At 39.1% G+C, this 9,679-nt stretch overlaps 1 protein-coding gene across 1 annotated transcript; it reads left to right on the top strand.

Moving 5' to 3' along the window:
- The first annotated feature begins 1,139 nt into the window (after nt 1–1,139).
- Nucleotides 1,140–3,344, top strand: SPZ1 (spermatogenic leucine zipper 1). The gene has a single exon (XM_044932644.2). It carries the CDS (start codon nt 1,551–1,553, stop codon nt 2,664–2,666), a length of 1,116 nt encoding a protein of 371 aa, XP_044788579.1. The 5' UTR covers nt 1,140–1,550; the 3' UTR covers nt 2,667–3,344.
- Nucleotides 3,345–9,679: the final 6,335 nt, after the last annotated feature.

The following is a 9,679-nucleotide window of genomic DNA, read 5'->3' on the forward strand; positions in this document are numbered from 1 at the left end:
CTGAGCCCAGCTAGCTGGAGGTTGAGCTTGACACTCAGGAAAACTAAGTCAAAGTGAGTTGGGAGCTGTGAAAGAAAGAAAAAACAAACAAACAAACAAAACTGCTAAATAATGAGTTTTCCCTTAAGACTGGAGGCAAACTTCTAGTTAGTAAAGTGCCTGCTAAGCTGCTAAGTCACTTCAGTCGTGTCCGACTCTGTGCGACCCCATAGACGGCAGCCCACTAGGCTCCTCTGTCCCTGGGATTCTCCAGGCAAGAATTCTGGAGTGGGTTGCCATTTCCTTCTCCAATGCGTGAAAGTGAAAAGTCAAAGTGAAGTTGCTCAGTCATGCCCGACTCTTAGCGACCCCATGGACTGCAGCCCACCAGGCTCCATGGAATTCTCCAGGCCAGAATACTGGAGTGGGTAGCTGTTCCCTTCTCCAAGGGATCTTCCCAACCAAGAGATCTTCCCAACCAAGGGATCTTCCCAACCCAGGGATCGAACCCAGGTCTCCCACATTACAGGAGGATTCTTTTCCAGCTGAGCTGCCAGGGAAGCCTGCACTTGGTTTAATACTCAATTACTGTTCTATAAGCCACTGTAGGATTTAACAGTTTCAATACTTTAGGTAAATTTTGCTATTTTTAAAAATTTCTTGTAAAAAAGTAATTACATCTATAACACCTGATGCAAATGATTCAGAAGCAAGCTTACTAAGCTTGTCTTAAAGGATGCCTGCATTCAAACCCAAGAAATTCTCAATTTGTAATTGTGTTGTTAAAAACCATTCAGATATTCTCTGATTAGAGTAGAATATTTTTTAATGGAGCTATTCCTAACATTATCTCCCTAAAATCACAGAAAGACTGAAGCATTTTTTTGTGTTCTATTTTGTAAGGATTACTTTCTTTTGCAGAAGCACCTCTCCTAGAAGGGAAGCAATAAGGACTCCAGGCGCTATGAAAGAATAGGGACCCTCCCAAGGGACAACTTCTCTCAGCCATGCACTTAAGTGGTACAAAAACATACCACAGTCGAAAACAGGTTGTGTATGGTGGGGATAAGGGGAAAGTCAATGAATATGATGAATATGAAAGTCACTGAATGAGATGAATAAAATAATTCTCCCACCCTCCAAAAAAAAAAAAAGGGAAAGACTGGTGTAGTTCTAGGTTGGTCTTGAGTCACCAGGTGGGAGTTTAAGAACCTTCTGTTGAGACCCAAAGGAGACAGAATCTAGAGACAGGCCACAATGGTGCAGTGACAGAATAAAGACCTGGTTGCTAGGGTCAGGGAATAACCACCAGAGGCCTGGAAGAAGAGAAATGGAGCCCTAGCTCCTAGTCCCCTTCCGCACCCTCCTTCCTCTTAGGTTGTGTGAGATGTTACCTTTCACCTAAACATCATCTTCCTGATTTCAGACCTTTTAACTCTGGTCTCTGAGTTCTGCTTAGTTCCACATTTTCTACCCATTTGCACAGAGGACCACCACCTCTCCTTTCTGGAATCGCTAAGGTTTTCTACTTCACTTGTGACCTGGTCATCAGCCCTACTAATTCAGCTAAGATGGAAGTGCCCACCCTCTCCAAAACACTTAAGCCTCCTGATCTCAATGAAGAGTCTTTGGACCCTAGGATTATGATTGCCTTATTTGAAATTGGATCAATTTCCCCAGTTTCTTGCAGTTCTCTTCCTTCACTAAAAAGTAGTGACCACGAAGCAATTGAACAGCGAATTGCAAAGAAGTTTGAAAGCCTCTTAAAAGAAATTAAAGATATTGTTAAACATGTGACAAGTTATGAACAGAAGGTCACAGAAACAAAAGAACCTTTTAAGGAAACCAATATGTTTGAGGTGTCAGAACTTAGAGAAAAAATCATAGAACTTGATGAAATAAATAAAGAACTAGTGAAAAAACTGCTTGCTAGTTCGGACCTAGGGAAAAAAGAGAATGCAAAGAAACAGGAGATGAGGTTGGACAACCAGAACTCTGAGGACACAGTGCAAGACTGTTCAGGGGATTTGCTAAATTGTTCAAAAGGACAAAAAGCCCTTCCTGAAACTCAGCTAAGTAAGGAAAAAGCAAAGCACGGATTCCCTCACATTCAAGAAGAAAATATCAGACTGAGGAACAACATGGAGCGGTTACTACAGGAAGCAGAACACTGGAGTGTGGAACATACTGAGCTCAGCAAACTAATAAAATCCTATCAGAAATCTCAGAATGACATCAAAACTCTTAAAAATAATGGCACCCATTCCCCAACTCAAACAAATAATGAGTCAGCTAAGCAAGAGCTGGAGGAACAAGTGAAGAGATTGAAAGAAGACACATATTCATTGCATTTGATTGCAACTTTGCTGGAGAATGAATGCCAAATCTTAGAGCAGAGAGTAGAACTGCTTGATGAACTCCATCATCAGAAGGAAGAACCTCAACAAGGGGAGCCAATGCAAATAAATCATGAGCAGAGCGACAGGGAACAGAAGCTACCAGAGGCAGAGAAGGTCAAAATACATGAGAAAAACATGCCAGAAGTGGAAGGTACATTTCACAAAAGAGATCAGTTCTTTACAAGCCTGGATATTTGTCATAATAAGAAAGCTCATAATAACAAGTTCAATACTCGTATTGCAAAAAGAGCTCTTGTGGTAAAGAGGCCAGCTAGCAGCTTAAGTTAAAAAATACCAAAAGTAGAAGAAAAGGCAGATCTTCAAAAAACTACATAGTACATCCAGCTCCAGGCATATCAATCATCAAACCTAAGAGAGACCTGTTCAACCAAGAAATAGCCATAGAACAAGAAGGTTAACAATTAACATTATTCATTACCTTGATGGTTAGGTAAGTTTGGTCTTTAATGACCATCAATGTCAACTTTTGCTCACATTAGTCATCTTTACAAGCTGGTTTTGTAGTTATTACACAGAGATCTATGACACTTTAACCAAAAGTGAGAATTTACAGGTCCAAATAAGTAAAGATCTAAATAAAAACCACAACAAGCAAAGGAAGGGATTCTTTTTTCTTTATTTAATTATTGCCTTGGGGAGAGAAGTTCTGGGGGAGAAAGTATATAACACTTTAATTGTGAACCTTTCAAACTCCTTTCAAACACATATTCCTTTTCCTATTTATTATCCACTCAAGTGTGGGCTGTAGTGGAGTTTTAAAAAAGCTGATAAGTCACTCCTAATCTTCTCATAAATTTCCCTGTTCCCTGGATCTACTGTTACTAATATTCCCTTCTTGCTCCTCAACTAGTAAATGGTGGGCATACCAGGCAGCAGAGACCCTTGGGGAAGGACACCTTGGCTTCTGTAGAAGAATAGATGTGTCTCAAGATTTTGTTCTGTGCTGGAAAAATTCCTCTTATTAACCCAGGTGAGGATAATTATTCAGAATTACTCAGGGAAAAAAGCATTATCATCTGTTAAGAGGACTGAACTTCTGATTCCAGGAAAGATGGAGCAGAATCACTTCTCCCTGTTCCTCCCAATCAGTTCAGTTCAGTCGCTCAGTCGTGTCAGACTCTTTGTGACCCCATGAATCGCAGCACTCCAGGCCTCCCTGTCCATCACCAATTCCCGGAGTTTACTCAAACTCATGTCCATCAAGTTGGTGATGCCATCCAGCCATCTCATCCTCTGTCGTCCACTTCTCCTGCCCACAATCCCTCCCAGAATCAGAGTCTTTTCAATGAGTCAACTCTTCACATGAGGTGGCCAAAGTATTGGAGTTTCAGATTTAGCATCAGTCCTTCCAATGAACACCAGGACTGATCTCCTTCAGGATGGACTGGTTGGATCTCCTTGGTTGAGTCTTGGTTGAGTCTCCGAGGGACTCTCAAGAGTCTTCTCCAACACCACAGTTCAAAAGCATCACTTCTTCGGCACTCAGCTTTCTTCACAGTCCAGCTCTCACATCCATATATGACCACTGGAAAAACCATAGCCTTGACTAGATGGACCTTTGTTGGCAAAGTAATATCTCTGCTTTTTAATATGATATCTAAGTTGTCATAACTTTTCTTCCAAGGAGTAAGAGTCTTTTAATTTCATGGCTGCAGTCACCATCTGCAGTGATTTTGGAGCCCCCCAAAATAAAGTCTGACACTGTTTCCCCATCTATTTCCCATGAAGTGATGGGACCAGATGCCATGATCTTAGTTTTCTGAATGTTGAGCTTTAAGCCAACTTTTTCACTCTCCTCTTTCACTTTCATCAAGAGGCTTTTTAGTTCTTCTTCACTTTCTGCCATAAGGGTGGTATCATCTGCATATCTGAGGTTATTGATATTTCTCCCAGCAATCTTGATTCCAGCTTGTGCTTCTTCCAGCCCAGAGTTTCTCATGATGTGCTCTGCAAACAAGTTAAATAAGCAGGGTGACAATATACAGCCTTGACTTTCTCCTTTTCCTATTTGGAACCAGTCTGTTGTTTCATGTCCAGTTCTAACTGTTGCTTCCTGACCTGCATATAGGTTTCTCAAGAGGCAGGTCAAGTGGTCTGGTATTCCCATTCCTTTCAGAATTTTCCACAGTTTATTGTGATCCACACAGTCAAAGATTTGGTATAGTCAATAAAGCAGAAATAGATGTTTTTCTGGAACTCTTTTGCTTTTTTGAAGATCCAGCAGATGTTGGCAATTTGATCTCTTGTTCCTCTGCCTTTTCTAAAACCAGCTTGAACATCTGGAGGTTCATGATTCACGTATTGCTGAAGCCTGGTTTGGAGAATTTTGAGCATTACTTTACTAGTGTGTGAGATGAGTGCAATTGTGCGGTAGTTTGAGCATTCTTTGGCATTGCCTTTCTTTGGGATTGGAATGAAAACTGACCTTTTCCAGTCCTGTGGCCACTGCTGAGTTTTCCAAGCTAAAAACCCTGAGCGTTATGTATTAATATGAAATGAATGCAAGAAGACTCTGAAAGATGGAGAAAAGGAGGTGTAATGGCCAGGGTCCCCGAGACTGAATGAATGACGTACTGTGTAGTTTCCTGAGTTTTCTTTTGTGTCTTATATATGCTGGGAGATGATAACCCAGAAATGCCAACACATTTAGACAAAAAAAGCAGGCACGACCCCCTCACCCCCCAATCCAGGCCTGCTTTCTCTTGACAGAGGATAAGAAAACAGTCTGGCAAGAAAGAAACTTTTTAAAAAATTGCCCTGCTCTGGCCAAACTGCATAAAATTGTCTTGCTTCCACTCTCATCCTTATCAGCAAATACTTAGCAAAAACACTAGGCTTTAACTGTTGCCTGCCAGTAATGAAGCACTCTTCTGTATTCCTTCCGAGGTGGTACGTACAGAGGTGGCAGAGAAGAAACCTTGGAGTTTCTCTCCCACCTGATAGTAACAAGTTGCTCCTCCCTCAGCCCTTTTCCCAGTAAAATAAAACATCATAGAAGGCCCTGTGGATAGCCTAGATTTCTATACTCTTCCCCTGTTTTAAACCTAAAACAAGAGGTTTAAGTAGGATCCACAGTCTCAGAACACAATGCCCCAAATGTCCATAAAAGATAGAAAAATAACTCACTCATTATACAAAGAGAAAATCTCAACTTGAATGAGAGAAGATGATTAACAAGTGCCAACAATGGCATGATACAGATGTTGGAATTATCTAACAAGAAGTGTAAAGCAGTCACAAAAATGCTTCACTGAGCAATTGCAAGTACTCTTAAAAAAACAAAAATAATAGAAAGTCTCAGCAAAGAAACAGAAAATATAAAGAAGAAACAAATGGAAATTGTAGAAATAAAAAATATAATATGTAAAATAAACTCAATGAATGTGCTCAATAGTAGAATGTTGATGTCAGAGGAAAGATTCCGTGAACATGAAGACAGAAAAATGGAAATGACCCATTCTGGCCAGCAGGAAAAATAGGCTGAAAAAACTCTCACAGTCTCAAAGCTTAAAATAAAAACTATCTAACATTGGTGTTATCAGAGTACCCCCAAAAAAGGTAGAATGTGGGCTAAAAAGTATTCATTGAAAAAAAATGGCTGAAAATTCTACAAATTTAGTGAGAGGCATGAACCTATATATTCAAGAAACTGAGTGAACTCTAAACAGTATAAGTTTAAACATATTTAAGGCACTCATAATCAAATTTCTGAAGCCTAAAGACAAAGTAAAAAAGCAGGTACAAAGAACAATGATGGAACAATGATCCAAATGACAGTGACTTTCTAATCAGAAACCTCCAAGGCTAGAAGGAAACAAATATTTTTCAAGAACTGAAAAAAACATCAACCCAGAATTGTTTACCCAGTGAAAACAGCCTTTAGGAATGAAAGTGAAATCAATACATTCTCAAAGGAAAACTGAGAGGATTTGTCACTATTTGTTGAGAAAGCTCATTTGGCTATACATCTAATTCTCATTTTTTACATTCAAGAAAATGAGTGTTCCTTTTAGCCTCAGGCTTTGTCTTATTCTATTCCCAAAGAGTAATTTCCTATCAGTTCAGTTCAGTTCAGTTCAGTCACTCAGTCATGTCCGTCTCTTTGCGATCCCATGGACTGCAAGCAGTCCAGGCTTCCCTATCCATCACCAACTCCTGGAGCTTACTCAAACTCATGTCCATGGAGTTGGTGATGCCATCCAACCATCTCATCCTCTGTTGTCCCCTTCTCCTCCCGCCTTCAACCTTTCCCAGTATCAGGGTCTTTTCCAATGAGTCAGTTCTTTGCATCAGGTGGCCAAAGTATTGGAGTTTCAGCCTCAGCATCAGTCTTTCCAATGAACATTCAGGACTGATTTCCTTTACGATTGACTGGTTTGATCTTTCAGTCCAAGAGACTCTCAAGAGTCTTCTGCAACACCACAGTTCAAAAGCATCAGTTCTTCGGTACTCAACTTTCTTTATAGTCCAACTCTCACATCCATACATGACTATTGGAAAAACCATAGCTTTGACTAGATGGACATTTGCTGGCAAAGTAATGCCTCTGCTTTTTAATATGCTGTCTAGGTTTGTCATAACTTTTCTTCGAAGGAGCAAGTGTCTTTTAATTTCATGGCTGCAGTCACGATCTGTAGTGATTGTGGAGCCCAAAAAGTAAAGTCTCTCACTGTTTCCGTTGTTTCCCCATCTATTTGCCATGAAGTTAATGGGACTGGTTGCCATTCACACAGGAGATGCTAAATGGATGAAATGAGAAACTACAACATAGCTGAATCAAACAATCACTTCTTACACTTCAGCTTGTTTATATGCATTACCTGAACAAATTGTCAATATCATTTGTTTGTCAGATGTTAGGAGTTTAACTTTCTAATTCTTCATACAAGCACTGAAACTGCTAATTACAGGATTTTCAGATTTTTGAGGGAAACGCTGCAATATGCAGCATTTGTTGCATACAGCACAAACTCTAGATAGTCAGAGTGTCAACTTTAGATTTTATGTAGCACCATTGTCGTTGTTGTCCAGTCACGAAGTCATATCCAGCTGTTTGTGACCCCATGAGCTGCAATATGCCAGGCTTCCCTGTCCTTCACTATTTCCCAGAGTTTGCTCAAACTCATGTTCTTTGAGTCGGTGATGCTATCCAACCCAGAAGTAAAATTTCCATTGGTGAGAACTCAGTCACCAGGCCATACCTATCTGAAAGCAACTGGAAATTGAGGTTTTTAGCTGGGTAACTATGTCACCCAGGCAGAGGGAAAATTAATTTTGGAACACTGTGAGATGGAGAGAAAGTATTTTTGTGTTTCTGCACTGTTTGGGTTTTCCAGGCAAGTATTATGGCAACTTGAGATCCTAGACTCAAAGGAAGCTGTAGAAGATATTTTCCCACTGCATAAATAATAAGAGTTCAAAAGAGTTATCTAACTTTAGAGATAGATGTTAACATTTTAAGTTGGGGTGCCTCACCCCAACTGGGATTTGGAGACGTGTTTTGTAAAGCTGGAGACACTGAAGTTACCTAATCCCCCAAGAGATTTACATTATAAAAGGCTTAAGAGTGAGAACCCAGGATCCAGAGGGTTTTTTTCCTCTCTCCTCTTAGAGGGGGAGAAAACAGCTGTCTTTTTTTTTTTCTGCATAAATGCCTGGATTTCTTCCCTCATCTTTCCTCCCCCACATTATAGGCCCCAGTGCTAGGGTGACATCTGGTTCTCATCTCTCTCCAGGGGTAAGAATTGGAGCAAGAGGAACTAGCACAATTACGATGATGTAAGTAATAATCATCTGTCTCTGATTCAAGAACCTCATGTGTCCATTCAGGATAAAATAGAGATGAATATTAAACTCCAATAAAGTCGATCAGAATCTCCACCACAGGTCCTATTATAAATGAAGCATAGGGCATGAGAAATTTTCACATATTGTAAATACAGAAAATGTAATTTGAAATATTGCTTCCTACTCCATAAAAGTTTTTTTTTTCCCTCCTGTCTAGAATATGTATCATGTTATAAATAATCTAACAGAGGAAATTTTCCTATTACAGCCCTTAGTAAAAGAAAATGATTTCCAGTTAAACATATTGAGGTACCAAAAGAATCACTTTTTTTTTTTCCTTTTGCCTTTCCCTCTAATGGAAACTACCATCCACTCTATTCTATTTTCCAGCCATCTTGGTTAACAAAACACTGTGCATTTCTGCTATACTTTGTCAGACATGTGGTACATGTTATCAAGAAAAAAAATTTTTTTGCTTAAATAAATTACAGCTTTTTAATTATCAAATACAGTAAGTAATTTCTGCTATACCAGACCTTCTAGATTTGGTATTGACTTTAAGATTTGGTAAGTGTAATAAAATTATTCTTCTGCCACAAGGTCATATATATTTTTATCCAATCCTAAACATGTAAATGAAATTCCTGAAAACAAGTCATTTTTAAGGGTGTTTCATGTGAGTTCCAGTGGGTAATAATCCATTATATTCTTTCAATTAATGTAAGATTTATTTGGAGAAGTATCATGGCATTTTCTATGTGGAAGGATCTTCAGGCCATCACTTGTTGACAGTGAAAATCTGGAACGATAATTAGTATTGACCTTATTGAGTTCTTTAAGACAATATTTTCTCATATCTGTCAAAGTCCAATTAAAAATTGAACTATTTTTAATTGTTCAGAGGTCCAGTCTTATCATCAGTACACTTCTGTCCAACAGTGATAGTCACTTTTAAGAAATACATTTTTGGTTAATCCTCTTAGGAAAAAGGGGAAATTCATACAAACTTCCTAGTCAAATAAATTTTTCTTAATAAATTCTTCACAGTAATGAACTAGATTCTTGATTTCAGAGTGCTTGGGTCCCTATAAAGTTTTTCCCATCAAGCCATAGCAGTGCCACAGATCATTTAAAGTTCTTGACAACTTATGGGCTTCCCTGATAGCTCAGTTGGTAAAGAATTTATCTACAATGCAGGAGACCCTGGTTCAATTCCTAGGTCAGGAAGATCCCCTGGAGAAGGGAAAGGCTACCCACTCCAGTATTCCGGCCTGGTAAATTCCATGGAGTAAAGTTTTCCCCATCAAGCCATAGCAGTTCCACAGATCTTTTAAAGTTCTTGACAATAGTAATAGTAATATTTTAGTAAAAACAAGCACCTTGTTTCCCCTTTAAAATATATTCCATGAGCCAAACATTATTTTTTTAAAATTTGGTTTCCATTCAGATCATTATTTACTACCTTTTAACTATTTAAAAAATTATGAAATATG

This window comes from Bubalus bubalis, chromosome 19 (genome assembly GCF_019923935.1).
Source record: "Bubalus bubalis isolate 160015118507 breed Murrah chromosome 19, NDDB_SH_1, whole genome shotgun sequence".
In the NCBI taxonomy this organism is placed as follows: Eukaryota; Metazoa; Chordata; class Mammalia; order Artiodactyla; family Bovidae; genus Bubalus; species Bubalus bubalis.